The 18275-nt window shown below is 36.2% G+C and overlaps 1 protein-coding gene across 1 annotated transcript in view; it reads left to right on the top strand.

The window, feature by feature from the left end:
* The window catches only part of COL21A1 (collagen type XXI alpha 1 chain), a 116933-nt gene that overhangs the window by 26931 nt on the left and 71727 nt on the right, over nucleotides 1-18275 (top strand). The window contains exons 2-8 of the mRNA XM_030037929.1: nucleotides 2474-2593; nucleotides 4519-5070; nucleotides 9088-9256; nucleotides 9388-9604; nucleotides 11977-12150; nucleotides 14777-14854; nucleotides 17199-17207. Of these exons, the coding sequence (XP_029893789.1) occupies nucleotides 2506-2593; nucleotides 4519-5070; nucleotides 9088-9256; nucleotides 9388-9604; nucleotides 11977-12150; nucleotides 14777-14854; nucleotides 17199-17207 (1287 nt within the window). The 5' untranslated portion in view covers nucleotides 2474-2505. The remainder of the gene's footprint in view (nucleotides 1-2473; nucleotides 2594-4518; nucleotides 5071-9087; nucleotides 9257-9387; nucleotides 9605-11976; nucleotides 12151-14776; nucleotides 14855-17198; nucleotides 17208-18275) is intronic.

Below are 18275 nucleotides of genomic sequence, written 5' to 3'. Positions count from 1 at the left end.
GCCGACTGGCACCCAGCAAGTCCCTGAGTGGCGATTCCCTGCCCCCCCTTCCCAGTTCCTCTACTAGATGGGACGTCCCATGGTATGGAATACCCCGTTGGCCAGTTTGGGTCAGGTGCCCTGGCTGTGTCCTGTGCCAACTTCTTGTGCCCCTCCAGCTTTCTCGCTGGCTGGGCATGAGAAGCTGAAAAATCCTTGACATTAGTCTAAACACTACTAGCAACAACTGAAAACATCAGTGTTATCAACATTCTTCACATACTGAACTCAAAACATAGCACCGTACCAGCTACTAGGAAGACAGTTAACTCTATCCCAGCTGAAACCAGGACACAGATAACAGCTTACTGGCTGTTTGATGGCTGCTCAGTATGTTATAGTGATTAAATGACATTCTCTTCAGTTTATTCCCTTGACTAGTCTTGGAAAAGAAAATAGTTATGTATTTCCATTTACCTATTTCTTCTCCTAAGAGGCACTTTCAATAGGCATGCTGAATTGTGTTTTGGTGTACTTTTTGAGAACAGTATTTTCCAGCACTACAGAAGTGTCAGAACATCTGCCAGTACCTTATTACTGGTAATGTGGTTGGACACCTTGTCTACCCTGAAGAGTTAAAAATTAAAGATAAGCAATATAAAAAGGACAAATACACACAGCTTTCACCCCCCAACCCCATATATTGACTTTTAAGTTTGTTGTGTAATAAATATTTTCATTTATATTTGACCTTTTAGGTGAGTGTGTAGATCATTTTGGTGTGGTCTAAGTAAAGGTTTATGACTAGAAGAAAACGATATGAAAAGGGAAGGAGTCTTGGCCTTATGCAAGGAAGGCATTTAAATTCTAGGAAATGGGCTGAAAAAAAGCAGCAAGAATGTTAGTGATAAACTAGTGTGTAATAGATAAAGACTGACAAAGCAAAGCCTGTAGAGAGAAGAGGAATATTTAGTCTTCTGGCTACATGTAAAAAATTAGTGACACTGAAGGGTAGTGCAATGAATTGTCCCTGAACTGCTACTGAAAATTTGTCCTGAATTTAGCTTCTTTTTTTTCATGGTTTAGAGATTTTCCCATAAATATGGGAAAATTTAAGAGCAGTAGGTTGGTTGGGCAGCTACAAAGCACAAAAGACAATGTTGTTCTGAATGCAAACCAAATAAGTCAATGGGGAAAAAAGTTTCTGTTAAAATATGCAAAGATAGATATAAGTAATTGTAAAATTCTGTCCTCTGTTATATTCATGACATTTGATTGACCAAATCTCCACTTACATGAACAAGTACCACTTCACATAGGTTAGTAGAAATCAAAGGGTCATAGCATAGAGTGCTTGAGGTTGAAAGCGACATCTGGAGGTCATCTGGTCCAAGCCCTAGAGCTGGTTGTCCAGGATCACGTCCAGAAAGCTTTTGGGTGTCTCCAAGGATGGAGACTCTGGGCAACCCATGCCAGTTCTCAGTCACCAGTGCATGTATTTACTCAGCCCAGCAGTTAATCTTCCCTTTTTTTGTCAGGGTGTTCATGTTTTGTAGTGGAGGATAAAATGTAGTTAGAAAAATTGCATTTTGCATTGGACGATGAGAAGGCAGAATACAAAAGAGATTCAGTATACTGTTTTTCTGAGTCTTGAAATGAATGGCTCTCTAATACAGTACTTCAAAAATGTATCTTTGCCCATTATGATTCTTTTTTTCTTTGGAATAAACATAAGTAATAAATATGACTTCATTTAAGTGAATTTGTCAAGCAATATTTATGACAGCAACATGAGACCCAAATTGCATGTTTGCTTCAGGACCCTTTTGGGGATATGATTCAGAGACAATGATAAAAAAGGAGACATAAACAGAGGAAAAAATCAAAAGCTGAAGATGCTTATAATTTATATAACCTTGGATGTTACGGTACACAGTTTACGGGGCTTGGCTCTGCTGGGACAGGGCTGGGGCTTGCTGAGACCCTGACTCCTGGTGGCAGCCTCAGCCCTGGGGTAGAGGAGTGGGAAGTGTCCCACAGTCTCTGAAGTAGCCAGGTATGTGGGTTGAGACTGAAGTAACATCTCCCCACCAGTACCTGATGCATAAACACTTGCCGTATTTTGGAGCAGTAGCTGTCAAGTCTTTGGGTAATGGCTGCAGAGTGGGATAGCAGTTGGACGAGTGTGACTGGGACTGGGAATATAAACTACTCATATCTGTACCTAGCAGGAGAGGTATATAAATGTGCCTTGGTGAAAACTGAGCTTCCACAGAAAGGCTGGTGAGTGTTGTTGAGTTTAGAAGCTCAATTTTGGGCTTGCATGCCTGACTGACACTTTATGGGTCTGTGGTCCATTGCAGGCTGGCCTGCATCTGGGCTTGCAGATTCGATTCAAAGTTGTTCCTCATGCACAGGTTTTAAAACACAGAGGTTTGGATTTGTTTTGTAATGTAATAACACTGTATTTTATTTTCATTTCTTCCCCATCTAGTTTAATCTTGAGACTTTGAAAATACAATACACATGGCACAGATCATAACATTTTTTCAGATGCTATTAATTCTGCTACTTCATGATTACATCTCAGCTGAAGATGGGGAAACAAGGGCAAGTAAGTCTTAATTTTTGTATTTCAGACAAGGGCAACTTCAAAGCATGCCTTGAATACATAGTATCTATTTTCAGGTCCACATATACACTTCTGTTGATGGTGATTTTTTTCCAGTAGAATTTTCCTGGTGCAAATCCCTATAATATATAAGTAACTTAAATATCTTATTTCTCCTTTAGGAAGGGAATATCTTTATTTCTTTTTGTGTCTTGGAAATGCCCGAGGGGGCAGATGGAACTGTAAAGCTCCAGTATTGATTTAAACTTGTGTCTTGAGTGTTTATATTTTCATTTCTTCAGAAGTCACGTTTTGGATAGCTTAATGTTATGTGAGAAACTAAATAAGAAAAATAAATTTTCTGTGAGAGGAAGCTGAGATAACCCTAGCTCTGGGAGCATATTCTTCAAAATTACCATCTCAAACCCCACCAAACCAAGTTTTATAGTCTAAATCTGGTTTATGGAAAAGAAAAAGTTAAAGCAAGGTAGCTTTTTAAAAGACAAAGTGGCTGAATAAAAAAAGCGTGAAGACTTTCCTCTGGCCACAGTGATACTTTCAGGTTAGGTCTTTTTCCTCCAGTTTTTCTTTCAAGCCAGCAATTTTCAGTATTTTTTAACAAACTCCATAAAATTCCTTTTGGTCTTTAGAAAGACATATTTTTTTTCAGTCTAACTGCTCTAGGCTGGGCCTGCTTTCAGCAGGGTCCAATGATGTCCAAAGTCCCTTCCAACTGAAATTACTCTGTGATTCATATCTCTGGACCACAGAGTGACGCATTCAGCTCGCCCCTTACTCCTTCTCCCAATGCCTTTTCTCTTCACCACCACCTGCATTGCAAAAGCATCTCTCCAGCAGACTGTGGTCACTTGCTTTCAAGGAAGGTGAAATCCTGACCTAACCAGAAGTGTCCGTAGGCAGATGTCAGGACAAAGCAAAGCTCTCCTTCCTGTGGTGGAGCTGGAGCCTTTCACAAAACAGAAAGCACAGTAATACACAGCAACCCACATGACTGCATGTGCCATGGGATCAAAATAATCTCTCCTGGTTTTGGCCATCTCCTTGGTACCTTGTGTGTCAGTTACCTAAGCTCCTTTCACAGTTGATGGAAGGTGATTCTCTCCTGTAGAGAGTTACTCCCTCCATCTGAGGATGTGCATGTAAGATGGATAGGACTGTCCTGTAGAAATGCTTGTGTCAGTCCATGGCCTGTAGTTGGCAATTTGTTCTAAAAGCTCCATTTGTAAATGGCTACAGCTAGGAGAGCTGAATCCATGCGTTAGTCATCATGCAGTTACATTGTATTTATTAAATGCTTACATGATCTTATATTCTGGAGTTTGAGCTCGTTCACTGAGCATTTTTCTACTAAAATCAGAATGTGCTACCAGCAACATTCAATGGAGACTCAGGATTTTATAATAACTAGCTCTGTAAGTGCCATGTAGCAGTGTCAGAAGTCAATTAAAATGTATTTGTAAAAGGATTGGGTATTACTGCTGAATTCTGGAGTATTCAGACTATAGCCTTCCTCTGCAGTGTGCTTGGTTTGCTAACAAAAATGAGTTTTTATGTTTATCATCTCTGCAGACAGAGAGATATGGAAAAACAGAAAATGTATTCCTCTGCTGATTGTATGAAATGTAATTGCCAGCTAAGGAACTGAATTCCGGAATTTTTCACAGTTCTTTCTGGTGATAATGTAAAAAACAAAATGGTATGGTTTTCCGATACCAAGTTGGATCTGTGTGGCTTACAGAAACAACCTTGTTTTCTCTGATAAACTCAGCTGATTTTTTTTTAATGGAATGCATTTGTCAATATAGATTCTAATACAAACAGTAATTGATATGAAAAATATTTCCTGTGGAAGAAGAAAGTGGAAGCCTTCATTAAAATATTTCTTTGATTTTTTGCTTTTTTTTTAGGTTGCAGAACTGCTCCGGCGGATTTAGTTTTTATCTTAGACGGCTCTTACAGTGTTGGCCCAGAAAACTTTGAAATAATCAAAAGCTGGCTTGTCAACATTACAAGAAATTTTGACATAGGGCCAAAGTTTATTCAAGTTGGAGTTGTCCAGTACAGCGACTACCCTGTACTTGAAATTCCCCTCGGAACTCATGAATCCACTGAGAACCTCATCAGGGAAATGGAGTCCATACACTACTTGGGAGGAAATACCAGAACAGGAAGAGCTATTCAGTTTGCCTTTGACCATCTTTTTGCAAAATCTTCAAGATTTTTAACAAAAATAGCAGTTGTTCTTACTGATGGAAAGTCCCAAGATGAAGTCAAAGACATAGCAGCAGAAGCAAGGAAAAATAAAATCACTTTGTTTGCTATTGGTGTTGGCTCAGAAATTGAGGAGGATGAACTTAAAGCTATTGCCAACAAGCCTTCATCAACTTACGTGTTTTATGTTGAAGATTATATTGCAATATCAAGAATTAAAGAAGTTATAAAGCAGAAACTCTGTGAAGGTAACTGATTATAAAATATTTTAGGTGTGCAGAATGTAATTCTGTACCCATAATTTCTTTATTTCACAAGCAGAATGTATGATTAATATAATCTAAGGCACTTGATAATCTTTGGTATGATCTTAAATTTTGATCTTGTTTGCAGACATCACTCCCAAAATGTTATTTTCTCTGTTAAACAAAGAAATATATTTGGGAAAGATACGGTGCTTTAACACAGTGTGTGTTTAATTTCAGTATGTAGCATTTTGTCCTGAGCCCCACATTTTTTGCACTGATAAAGTTTGGAAACCCTAAAATAGTTGAGCAATTCTCATAGTGCTAAGAATATAGGGCTCACTTTATCTTTTTCCTAGGTGTGGCTGGTACTCATCCACAATCTAGCATTTCTTCTTGACAGTTGAGAGGATAACTTAGCATTACAAACAGGAGTTCTTCTGCTAGTATGTGTTGAAAAACCCAGAAGAAAGACTCTTAGCAAAAGTCCCTGGAATTGTAATGAGCTGTTATGATCTTTTTTTAAAAGGATTTTATAGAAGAATTAGCCAAGACCAACATTGTAAAATGACTTTATAGCTTTAGAATGCTAGCAGCATTACTGCATTGAGTTTTCTGATAACTTTGACTTTCCCATATATATAAAAACAATGGCTTTCCCGTATATATAAAAAAGATACCAAATTGCTTCTAGAATATATCACTGAGGAGGAGTCTCTTATAAAGTGAGTATTTATCAGTGCTATTTTGTACATGTTTTATTACCAAGTGTTAATGCAAGTCATATTTCAGTTGTACCATATTTCTGCACTTAGTAAGAATGAAAAATAGTTTTCATTTGCTCTCACTTTGAGTATGGACTTCATTGAAAAAATATGGTGATACTTACATTGAGGATAATAGGATTTATTTCTTGATACACTTATGAAAATCATAATAATTCCTTGTGGCTAATGTAGTAGGGTAGTCAGTCCAAAAATTAAATCTGCTAAGTGCAGCTAAATAAAACTTCATGCAGGGAGAAATTCCCCCAAATAAACACAATATTTTCTTTAAATAAAGTTTGGAAGAAGTGACATTATATTTCATCAAGATGGATTTTCTGCTCTCAGAATTAAGTTAACTAGTATCCTTTAAAATTCAGCTGTGATATTTGACACGATTCTTACAGCAGTAATCTGCAAATGTTGACTATGTATACAAAAGTGTATTTTCTGTTTTACTTTGACCCTTTGCTTCCACTCTCTTATGTTGTGCTCTTCCTTTGCGTTAGCATTGAGGTGCCTCTCTCAAAGAGCAGTCAGAGCCAGCTGGCAGCTTCATTTCTAACCACAATATATTTAGCAGGTGAACTGAAAGACTAGTAAACTGGAAATTTTATATCCGAGTGGTGGATTATTTTATTCATGTTGTTAAGATTCACTTTGACTCTGAGAGAGGAAGTTCTGTGAGGGCAAAGCAGCAATGATATGGCTGTGATCAACCACACAAAACTGCCTGAAAGTTTTGCAATTCTCTCTTGATCGTCTTTGTTTTAATGTCTAAAAAAATAACATAGGTATCCATGAGCATAGGTACAAGAGCGTAAGGGCAGTATTTCCCTCCTGGAAAAAGGAGGCTGAGGTTCAGTGGTTCACGTAGTGTAGCAAGTAGTGGTTCGTGTAGCAAGCAGTGCTGTTAGGAATGGCCTTGCGGAAGGAGGGCTTTTGTGTGCCTTTTGAGAACCCCAGTGTTCGTTTTAGAGTACGACAGGGTGAAAGAACCTGCTGAACCTGTCACCCAGGAAGGACAATGTGGCTAAGAGTCCCCAAATATTTCATGAATATTTAATATTTGATATTTATTCTGGAAGTCAAATGTTCCTGTAGTATTAATATTCCCTAGAAAAAATATAGAAAAGATTGTGTGTCAGGAATGCATTTAAAAACAAGACTCAATGCAGGCCTCAGAATTATGTCTGGAGGATGCTGAGAAAAGTTCCTTTGTGCTAGATAATGGGATTTAACAACGAAAAGTTATTTTGTGCTTCAGGAAGGAAAAATTAAGCATCTGAAAACTATATAAAAACACTAAAGGGGAACAAGATTTCAGTATAGGCTAGAGAGTTGCTGTGACTGGTACTGTGGACTGGAAACACAACCTCGTTTCCCATGGAAGACAGTTCTTGATTTTGCCACTGACTTCTGCATCCTGTATAACGGCTCAGTTAGCTATCAAAATAGTCCTGCCAGAAGATGATCCAGAAGACCCAAAAAAGATCTACCTTACTGGGAACGTTTTTATGTAATTCTTCAATGTGCCATTGGAAATAAAGAATAGTTTCTTAATGTACAATTTTACACATGCTTAATTTGTATTGTACTGGTTTGGAATAGTTACTTTGGCATTGATCCAGAATAATGGCCCTCACATAAAGTAATCCTATTTCTGCATTTATTTTTTATTTTACACCAAATTTCTAATACTGTAACTGATAAGAGATTCTTATGTTCATTTTCTTGTCAGTGCATATGATTATCTGTAATCTGTATTAATGGCAATATGACCGTTATTCAGCTTTGAAATAAATGAGTTTAGAAAATGTTTCCATGATAACAATGCACAGTGAAGAAACCTGAAAAAAAGAAAGTGTAATTACTCTTACTTAATGTCATAAGTATGTTGACTTAAATCCTGCATCTGTGTTTTGAGAAGAGAGAGAAGGAAAGTTGTGTTGAACTTTTTTTTTTGAAGCATTCAGAAGGTAGACATTTTAGTTTCCAAAATGTAGGCAGAAAGTTCTTGCAATTCTTTCTTCTAGAACCAGACAGATAACTTTTAATGTATTTTTAATTTGGGAGTCAGGTGACATTTTGCTGTGGGGAGGAAAAGAAAACTAAGGGGAATATACATGGCTTCTTGCTGCTGCCCCAAGTACCTGTGGCATGTCCCCTTAGGATGGATTGTCCTTTCCCACCATGGATAGTTTGCGCAGACACTTAGCTGAATTTTCTTAGAGTTTATATATCCTGCCTCCCCCACCAGAATGGGGTAGCTCCTGACTGCTCTTGGGTTGGTTAGAAAGAGAAGCCATGCAGCATTGCTCATATAAAGAGAAGCCAGTCTAGACCTTAGAGCTGATAATTCCCTGGCACTGAAACATGAGTTTTCCAGCCCATGGCTGGTCCAGGTGGAGGTGAGAGAACTCTCCACCCCTTCTTTGGAATGTATTTGTAACCTCTTCCCTTTCTATGAACTGATGCTTTTCTGAAGAAAGAATGGGAAATGAATGATAAAAATGTATTTATTGTAAGTAGTTTAGCATAATTTCATTAAAACAAAAAGTTGCTTGCTTTCTTTTCATTATTACTCTAATACAATGGTGGCTTTAGCATTAAATTTCACTCTGCTATCTCACCTTTTTTTTTTTTGAGACAACTTAGGTTCACTGACTAGTATTGTTTTTGTGTAAAAAGAATTAGAGATAACATTCAGTTAACCTTAGTTTTCACAGAAAATATATCAGACAATATTTGTCCAGTGAGAATAGCTTCAAGCAGATTTCAGTGTAACAGACAAAATAGATCAGAGTCCATTTTGAGCAAAAGAAGATGACAAAAAGTTGTAGATAATACTACCTTTGCCCATTTTCAACCCAGTTTTATAGTTGGGAGGGATGCTGGATTAATCCATATTGTTAGTACATCGTGGAAATTAACATCTGTAATTTTGTAGCATTTTGAAACCATACAATTTTAGAAATTAAATTCAATATTTTTATTAGTCAGATATTCTAACTACAATTAGTGACAATTCAAAATAGTACGCGAATGTAATTGCAGTACAATATGACATCTCAGTATTCTTGCTTCATGTCTCTGAGGATTCTGCATGTCACTTCCCTCATGTTATACTTAACTGGCAATTCTCAGTTCTCTCGTTTCTTGAAAGGCAGCTACAAAAAAATTAGGTAGATAGGAGGTTACTTTCTGAAAGTTTTGAGTTGTATTTTGAACTATACTTGCATTTATTACTTTGCAGAATCTGTTTGTCCGACAAGAATTCCAGTGGCAGCTCGAGATGAAAAAGGATTTGACATTCTTGTAGGATTAGGTGTGAAGAAAAAAGTTAAAAAGAGAATTCAAATACCAACCACTAATGCAAAAGCTTATGAAGTAACCTCACGTGTTGACCTGTCAGAATTGACAAGGTATTTAAATTTTTAAATACACTTCTAAATTTAGTAAGGTTTTTTCATTTGCTTAAAGTGAGAGAGACTTATTTTAAGATTTATACAAATGTTCAAGTATTGTCTTTTTTCCCTCCTTCCTCCTTGTTTAGGAATGTGTTTCCAGAAGGTCTGCCTCCATCATATGTGTTTGTTTCCACTCAAAGATTTAAAGTAAAAAAAACGTGGGATTTGTGGAGAATTCTAAGTCTGGATAAGAGACCACAGATAGCAGTCACTATTAATGGAGAAGAGAAAACACTTTCATTCACTACAACAAGTTTAATAAATGGCACACAAGTTATTACTTTTGCTGCACCTCGTGTAAAGGTAAGAAGTAAGTCACCATCATGCTGGAATACCCATTTAAATACACATTATTCCTTTGCCCTTAATGTTTTTTGAAAATGCATGGTCTTATTTTTGACTACCTGTCATATAAAAATAGATGGGGGGTACTTTACCCATGTTTCCAGAGTGTCCACAGTGATCATCACTGTAAATACTTTACAGGTGTTTTCTACTCAGTAGTTTCCAGCAGGTAATTGTGAAGATCACAGAGACTTTTTCACACAGTTCTTTGCTTAATATATGCTGGACAGTATTCTCTGCCTTGATATGGAGACTAGAAAATGTGAATGAAAATAGTCTATTTTTAGAGAGAGTTTTTGTTAAGTGTCTAAATTCCTTGAAAATACATAATGAGAGAAGTTACTTTCTTCTCAAGAAGAGTAAATAGCAACTTACAAAATGCAAGTTCAACCTGGATTTGTCTAGTTCTCTGTTGAATAAAAATTCCTTTCAGCAGCTTATTTTTCTCACTGAAGGGAGTCCCCTCTTTGTGCAAACCAATTTTATTGTCTTCTAGTGTAATCTGAAGGTTCTCTTTCAATCTTTCTTCAGTAATTTCAAGTGAAGTATTCAACTCTTGTGAGAAAGGTTGTCTTGGTTGCAGGTGAGACAGAGGGAAGGAGATTGAATGTGTCTACTCTTGCATTTGTAGCCATATAGGAGATTATATGCAGCCCAGAGATTCCCATTCCTACCGCAGGGAGTATTATTTAAATGAACAAAGAGGGATGCTTTGGCAGACAAAGAGTGGGAAAGATTTATTGCTGGAGCGCTTCATGGCCAAGTGGGTTCAACTTTTCTGGGAAGTGGTGGCCTGCATTTGAATCCTTACTCCAAATCAGGCTGAAGGAATTTGAAACATAAATCCTCATAGAAGGAAGGACTCCTATCCAAGAGAAGGTCTTAACTACTAAGCTTTTGCTAGGGAGAGGTATTTTATTCTTCTGTTATTGGATGGAGAATTTTACTTTTTCTTCCCAAATTTCCTCTGCCTTTTCATAATTATTTGTAAGTGAAATAATTTTATTTTTTTTTAACAAGCGATGTTAAACTTGATTTACTAGAAATTGTTAGAAAATTCAGTTTCAAGTCAATCTGAAAATCTGTATTTAATTGTTCCTGGCAGCTACAGTGACAAATCAGTCTTATTCCTGCAGTCCTAGGTATCCATGAACTTCACCAGGAAAATAAGACTTTTGCTTTTTTTGTGTGTGTGTGTCTGCATGTTTGTATTGCTGTTATGGAGAACAGTAAGTTCAGGCCCTTTTTAGAGCTGTGTGTCTCTAAACATGCTATAAATGTCACTATGCTTTTAATGAACCTTCTAATTTAATAAACCTTTAAGATAATTTATCACTTCTACTCAGGAAAATGGAAATGTTATATATTCTGATCTGTTGTTTATTTTATCTTGTAATGGGAGCCATTGTAAATAAATAAAAACCCAATCTACAAATGAAAATAAAATAGAAACAGAGGTGCTATCTAAGGTTGTATACTATTAAGTGAAGTAAGCTTAATTTCTCTTAATGTCTACAAAAGGTAACAAAGATATATAATATACTGAAGAATGCATGTTTCAGTTTACTCTTATGTATACCACTTTGGTGTGGGATTAATCTTTAATAAAGTTAGCCATGTAAAAGATAAGCCTCTAGTCTAGGCTAGGTGAAAGAGGTAGCTTGTTTTTAAAATTAATGGATAGGCTCAAGAAGAAGGCATTTCTTTCCATGTTGAATTTCATTTCTAAGATAGGTGGGATAAATACTTCTTTAAAGGTATCTCTCATTTTCTATTACTCATAGAACTATGCTATTTGTTTAAACTAAATCTTAGCTTTAGAAACCTGATGTTTTGTGAGATGATGAATGTAATATTTGGTTTATTCATTGCAATATTGTGATTCTTTCTGCCAATGTCATGTCATCTTTAAAACTTTTTTCATAAGAGATTGAGTAGAAAGATTTTCAAGTACCAGTTTGTTTTCACCATGATTTAAGATCTGAAGTGTTTGAGACATTATACCACTGCTAAAAAAAGGCCTCTGCCTTCACGTTTTTAACAAATACAGGTTTAAGCATGTTCAAGATCATAGACTGAAAAAATTTATGTGAGTTATAAAATAATTCTGAAATAGGGATTAATTATTACCAAATATCATTTTCTCAATTATAATATTACTTGGCAAATACTTTTTTGCCTATACAGTTTACAATTTTTTGCATGACAAAATCTGGAAGATTGATCATCTCAACTAGTAACAGTAGTTTAAGCGTTGAAATGCAGTTTTATTGTTATTTAAATTGAAGACATTTTGTTTTAAACAATTCTGTTTTCTTCACTTTTCTTAGACATTGTTTGATGAAGGCTGGCATCAAATTCGTCTCTTAGTAACAGAAGACTTTGTAACTTTGTATATAGATGACCAAGAAATTGAAACAAAGCCATTACATCCTGTTTTAGGTATTTATATTAGTGGCCTAACCCAAATAGGAAAGTATTCTGGAAAGGAGGAAACTGTACAGGTAAGCATATGCTAAAATCACAATAATTCAGAAATTCTGCTATAGGTTAACATTGCATTGCTGCCTTCTGTTTTCTTGAACTTACTCTTCTAATTTACACTGGTCTGAAGTTTAATATACAGAATTTTAATAGTTGAGAGGGAACATAAATGATCAGGAGGACTCAGCACAACTGATATATCCTGTGTGGTGGGTGCTTAATTGGTCTCGCTGACTTCAAGGGGCATTTATTTTTGCTGAAACACAAATTTGATGCAATGTGGTTGTCTGAGTTTGGGAAGCACAAGCAGGGGATTTCCTCTGTGGTTGACACTTGCATATAATTTCCTTCTGTCAGTGTATGGGTTATGCTGGTAAAAGAGGGAGAGAACAAAATTTTGATGAAGTTTCTTTCTCATCACTAGCTGTCACAAAATTACAAGGTGTGTCAACTCTGTTTCTGTCATACTGCAATTATTTGATACTCAAACTGCCACTGATTCTGCTGTGCTGGACCCCCCCTGAAAACGGTCTACCAAGGTTCTCCTCTATTCTGAGGAATGTTAAAGTCCTTTTGCCTGCAGTCCTTGCAGACACCAAAAAGCTCGTTAAAACTTCAGGCTGTATAGGTAAAGGCTGTGTAGACCAGTGGTGAAAACTATTGTGTTGACAGTGTTCCAGATGTTGGCTAATTAGATTGTTTCCTTATATTTATAGCAATGTGGTAATGACATTACTAATTAGACTGACAGTCATGGAAACAGTACTAAGAAATACTGAATTACATAAGTAGACGTTATTTTTAGTTATTTTGAAAGCTATGCTTTTTTTGTACTCTAATTTCATGATCCTTACTGCTCCTATTAAAATATATTAATGTATTTTGCATCATCTTAATTAACTCTGTTCAGATGTCTTTACTCAGTTACTCCTGCATTTGTGTATATGTAGCCAGGCTTCAGTTCTATTATTATACTCTAAAAGCGTACATGGAAACTTGGATGACACACTGTGTGTGACTCAGCATCTCTGGTGGTAACATTGTCCGTATACTAAAGTACCCTTTTGTGAAAACTACTGAATGTTTGTCACAGATTTCTCATAGGACTTCAAGCACTTATTGCAAAGAAAGTAGAGATTTCAGAATTGTAATCAATAGTCTCATACATTTTCTCTGTCAGTGCAGGATTATCCCATTTTCATAGTTTTGTGCATTCTAGGATTAGAGGGTTGGTTGGTTTGTTTTTGTTGTGTCTTGTTTTTTCTCTTAAGTCAGTGCAGAAATGGGACTTTTATAGATTCCCAGTGATACAGTTTCTGAGTTAAAGAATGTTAGTAGCAAGACATGTTATCTAAAATAAAAATGAAAACATTGTAGGAATGTCAAATTGTGTAAGAATCTCTTCTGGTAGTGGACTAGAAGAAAAGTAGAAAATCTGCCTCAGGTTGCAATTTTATATTTCCAGATGATTTCTATAATCTAAAAAAGGTATTTCCTTTCTCTGCTTTCTCAGACTGTGATGCATTCTGCAAAGCACTAACAGTCAAACTTTTCCAGGATTTTTCTATTTAAACTATGATTAGAGAGAAATATTTTAATTAATCTGCATACCACCTTTCAGTGAAAAGGTATTTTGAAATCCTTTAAGAAAGAAATCAGTTGAATTTGGATACAAAGCATGAGACAAGAATCTTCAGAGATTCTTTGCTGAATTTTCATTCTCTTTCTGTGCTCTGATTCAGATGTTTTCTAGTGATATTTCACAAGTGTTCTTGATTTAATTAGGATCTTACGCTGAAGTGCTTTCCAGTATAGTGATGATAAACTTGTGTATGTACTTAAGTGCTGTGAATTGTAGAGACATTTTAAATTTGAAAACACATATTACTAGGCATGGTATAGTCCAACTTATAGTCTATGATTTCAAATAAGTGTAACAGGGCTTTTTTTCTCTTTGCAGTCATGATAGTTTGTGCTAGAAAAACTGACGTCAGTGGTTTACTTTTTCTGAAGTATAGCAATGGAGTGGAATGGCACAAACTTTTGCTCCCCTGGTGCCAGTGTTTTTATTGCTTGCTTTTTAAAGCTTTACGTTATCCAGCTAAACTCTAAGGCAAATTCTTTCAAGTGTCAGGGATGCCTTCTGATGCTTCACCGAAACGTAAAAATCTTACCTCTAGTACAGATAGGTCAGCGTAGAAACATCTTCCCAGGGCTGTTAAGGTAAAAAGGAAAAGGTTGGTTTTGCCTGTGCTGTTGTAACTTGTTTCCCAATGATATTGGCAGTCAGTGTAATTCATGCTCTGTGTGTTTGGATTTATTGCCAAGGATTAGGGGCAGTGATTTCTATTATTTTAGAAAAGAAAATCTTGGATTGATTATTTTTCTTTAAATAATTCTGTTACAGAACGTTTAATTGGCTGCACGTATTAATCATTGTGGGTAGCCTGACTAAAAATGTTTCTACATCTTTAACTGATTTTTAACTGTAGTGGACACACAGAGCTTCCAGTTTCTCTTGCTTTTTAATATTTCATTCATTTTTTATCATTGGATGATATAATTTAAGAATAGTATAGTTTAAACTAACAATGCCAGACTATTAACTCTTTCTCTAAAAAAAGTCTTTTATGTTTTGAATTATAGTTTGATATACAAAAACTGCGAATCTACTGTGACCCAGAGCAAAATAATCGAGAAACAGTCTGTGAGATCCCGGGATTTGTGAGTATGATAGATGAACTTTTGAGGACTACTTGGCATTTTTTACAAATCACTGTTTAAAGCTGACTGAATGAATTCTTAAAATAAGTAATACTACAGTGATTCAGCTGGTGCAAACAAATGCTTGTTACCTGTGCAACATCAAGTGACACAGAACCTGTCTGTTTTCAGCCTTATTTTTGCACAAATGTGTTTTAAAAGTTTTTTTTAGTTTAGATATTTGATGGTGGAAATTTGACAGCAGTATAGGAGAATCTCAGAATCTTCTGTTAAAATTTAAGATTTTAAACATTATAAATTAGTAAAACTACTAGGTTACAGCAGTGTAAAATATTTTAAATATTACTTTTTAACTTACCTGATATACTTCTTACTACTTGTCAGGTCATTTAATCTCTGAAATTTTTTTACATAACCAACAAACCTGTATTTTTAAATCACCTTTTCCTATCAGAAGTATCTGTGCTGATCTATATCTGTGTTAAATATCCCATTAACTGAAATGCTGCCAAGATTTCATGAAGTGTGTTATGGATCAGACAAAAATAAAATCCTCTTCAGGATTTTATGATACATGTACACAGTTAGGAAGCTTATGGGGATCCTTTGACCCTCTCTTTGCCCTCTTACTTACAGTTAATTATGCAATGAAATGTAAAACACATGCAAACAGATTTGGAAACCATTCATGACACACAGTTGGAGCCAGATTTTCAAAAGCATTCAAGTCCCATCTCAAAGTACAAGCAAGAGACTGTTTTATACGTGAAGTTTCCTCCAAAATGTCCTCCTTTGTTTGGTGTCTAAACCAAACTGAGCTAAAGATAATCAGACACCAGTGTCTTACTGTGTAAACCCATATTCTTCATGTTGTGATTTGGTTTAGTATTAGGACTATTTTGCCAGTTTGACAATAGAATCTTCAATATCCAGATATTTTGTTTTTTGTCAGACTTGCACAGACCCCCAGCTAGTCTGTTTTTCTTCTGTTTATTTAGGGCCAGTGTGTCTATCGGAATCAGCACCTGTATGAGGGCTTTTTCAAAACTTGCAGCTTTCATTTAAGCAACGAGTAGGTGGCTGGTTTATTAGCTGTTCTGAAATCTGACTGTGTGCATCAAGAACTAATGGGCTTGGGGACACCTTTGTAAAGTTAGCTTTAAATACTGAAGTAAATTTAGTATTTGGCTATTTAACTGCACCACTTATCTTTTTGCTCTTTACAGAATAGAAGTAGGATATGAAAAGTAAAAAAATTTTAAAAAAATCTTTGCATAAAAAAGCAAACACTAAAAAGTCCATCACATCTTGCGTTCTCTGCAATTTGGCAAGAAGTCCAAGAAAAAGATTGCTTTTTGCCAATTTAATTTCACTTGCTGTTGTTGTAAATTAAATTTGGACTTTACCCATGAAATTCTGGACTCCTTTAGAAAATAAAGATGTTGGATGATCTCCAAGGAGGAATATGTGGTTTGTGGTTGTATTCTGTCAGAGTGTGGTTGTATCAGAGCTTCTGAACTAAGCAGGGGCTGTATGTATGAATTACAACCTGAATTCATCCCCTTTCCCGGAAATACCTAGCTGCATAGTGATTTTAAGCTCTCTCTATGATCCGTGGAGAAAGACAACCTTCTCTTGAGGTTGCCTAAGGTGAGAACTGAATACAGACGAAGCTGACTCTCTCCACAGACTGTGTATGAAGTCTGTGGTGACTGTGCACGGTGTAGCTAATGGTGGCTACTAAACCATTAAGACAGACAATTTCATGGTTGGTATGCGGAAGTATTTGGGGATGGATTGTTCCATGGTGCTGCAGATACTGAAAAACTCAATTCAATTGATAGCAGAGTCTAATGCAGTCACACAGGAAAGCGAGAAGAAGCCAGCCTTGCCTCTGTGCTTCTGTGTGTTTTCTCAGATGCTGGATTCAGGCAGAGATCAGAGATTTTAGAAATATTTTGGTACATTCTCTGACATGAATAAGTAAGCAGAGGATTTTTTTGATAAGTTACTCCTGGCAAAAGGTTTGACCCAAATATAAACATTTACTGTGTGAATATTTACATGGTCCAGTATTAATCCTAGTTTTGTCATTGCCTTTTAAAAATTCCCACTAGTAGCTCCTTTGAAAGACCCTTAAATAAAATGAACTAAAAATTCATATGCATTGATAGCAGCTGCACATAAGTCTGAGGAAGTCTAAAATGTCTAAAATTTTGAATTATAATTCCTTGACAGTTATAGCCCTAAATTTATGATTGGTTTTGGTATTGTTTACAAATGACTGCATTTTGCGTATTACAAATATTGCTGTACTCTTAAACTGTGTTTCTTCTTGTTTCAGAATGGAGAGGTAGGCTCAATCCTAAACTGCTCAAACTCAGTTTAAGGTAGTATTTGACTTTATATAAACTTCTTATTATTCTAAGGAATATACACTTTGTTTTGAAAGGTGGACAGAGGTTTGCTAAGCTTAAAAGTGCTGGATTTCGATTAATTAAACTCTAGTCAACAGGCAAATTAAAAATCAGTTTTCTGAAGAAACCCACTTTTACTAGAATAAATGGCCTGATTTTTTCCCCAGGTTCAATTCAATTGCTTTTATTTGCAGGGCTAGATGCTGTTGCAAAGGAATGGGGATATGCAGTCAGGTAGCTGTTAACTGCATCATGCTAATGGCTAATGGGAGCTCCCTGAAGGGGAGCTTGTTTGAAGGCTTAATATGATAGCTTCCCTAACCATCCTCGTCACTCCACTTGGTACAATTGCAAAGGAAACATGGATTTGTGTTTTGATCAATCATTTGACCCTGAGAAAGAATTCCATTCAGAGAACATTGTAAAAAAGTCTACATTATTTTAGAAAATATAGGTAAAATGTTATTGAAAGTGTTTTAGATGCTAAATACAAAATCTGCTTTTTTTGTATCTGGGATTCTTAAATTTTTGCCTTTCCATAGCTCTAAGAACTTGCTGGGTGAAAAAGAATTCACTGAATCTAACTTTAGCATATAGATTTTGTACAGATGCACCTAAATTTTGGGTGCCTTCGACAAATGGATTTGATCTAGTAGCTCTCCCCTTGCCTGCCTTGGTAAAACACTGAGGTTTCATGTGGTCTCAATGGTGACAAGTAAATACTTCAAAACAAAAAAGTCTCTAGAGGGTGATGTGGTCTGCAAAGGTTTAGAGTTTACCGCTCTTTGTATAGGGAGCATAGTTTGGGGGAGGTCACCTAATGGTCTTTGGAGGATGGGCACCGTGGGGGCCAGGACTTGTGACCTGTAGGAGGTCCTGTGGCAGCAGCCATGCCCCACCTTTCCTCAAGTAGCTTCATAGTTTGGACACATGCCCAGGAGTTAGGACACTTGGGCTTTATGTTCTTTTCAGGCTTGCTACACATGAGACCATGCCCATCGGTT

This window comes from Aquila chrysaetos, chromosome 15, assembly GCF_900496995.4.
Source record: "Aquila chrysaetos chrysaetos chromosome 15, bAquChr1.4, whole genome shotgun sequence".
NCBI classification, from domain to species: domain Eukaryota; kingdom Metazoa; phylum Chordata; class Aves; order Accipitriformes; family Accipitridae; genus Aquila; species Aquila chrysaetos.
Note: the sequence above shows the minus strand (reverse complement) of the source record. Positions and strands in the feature narration are given on the sequence as shown.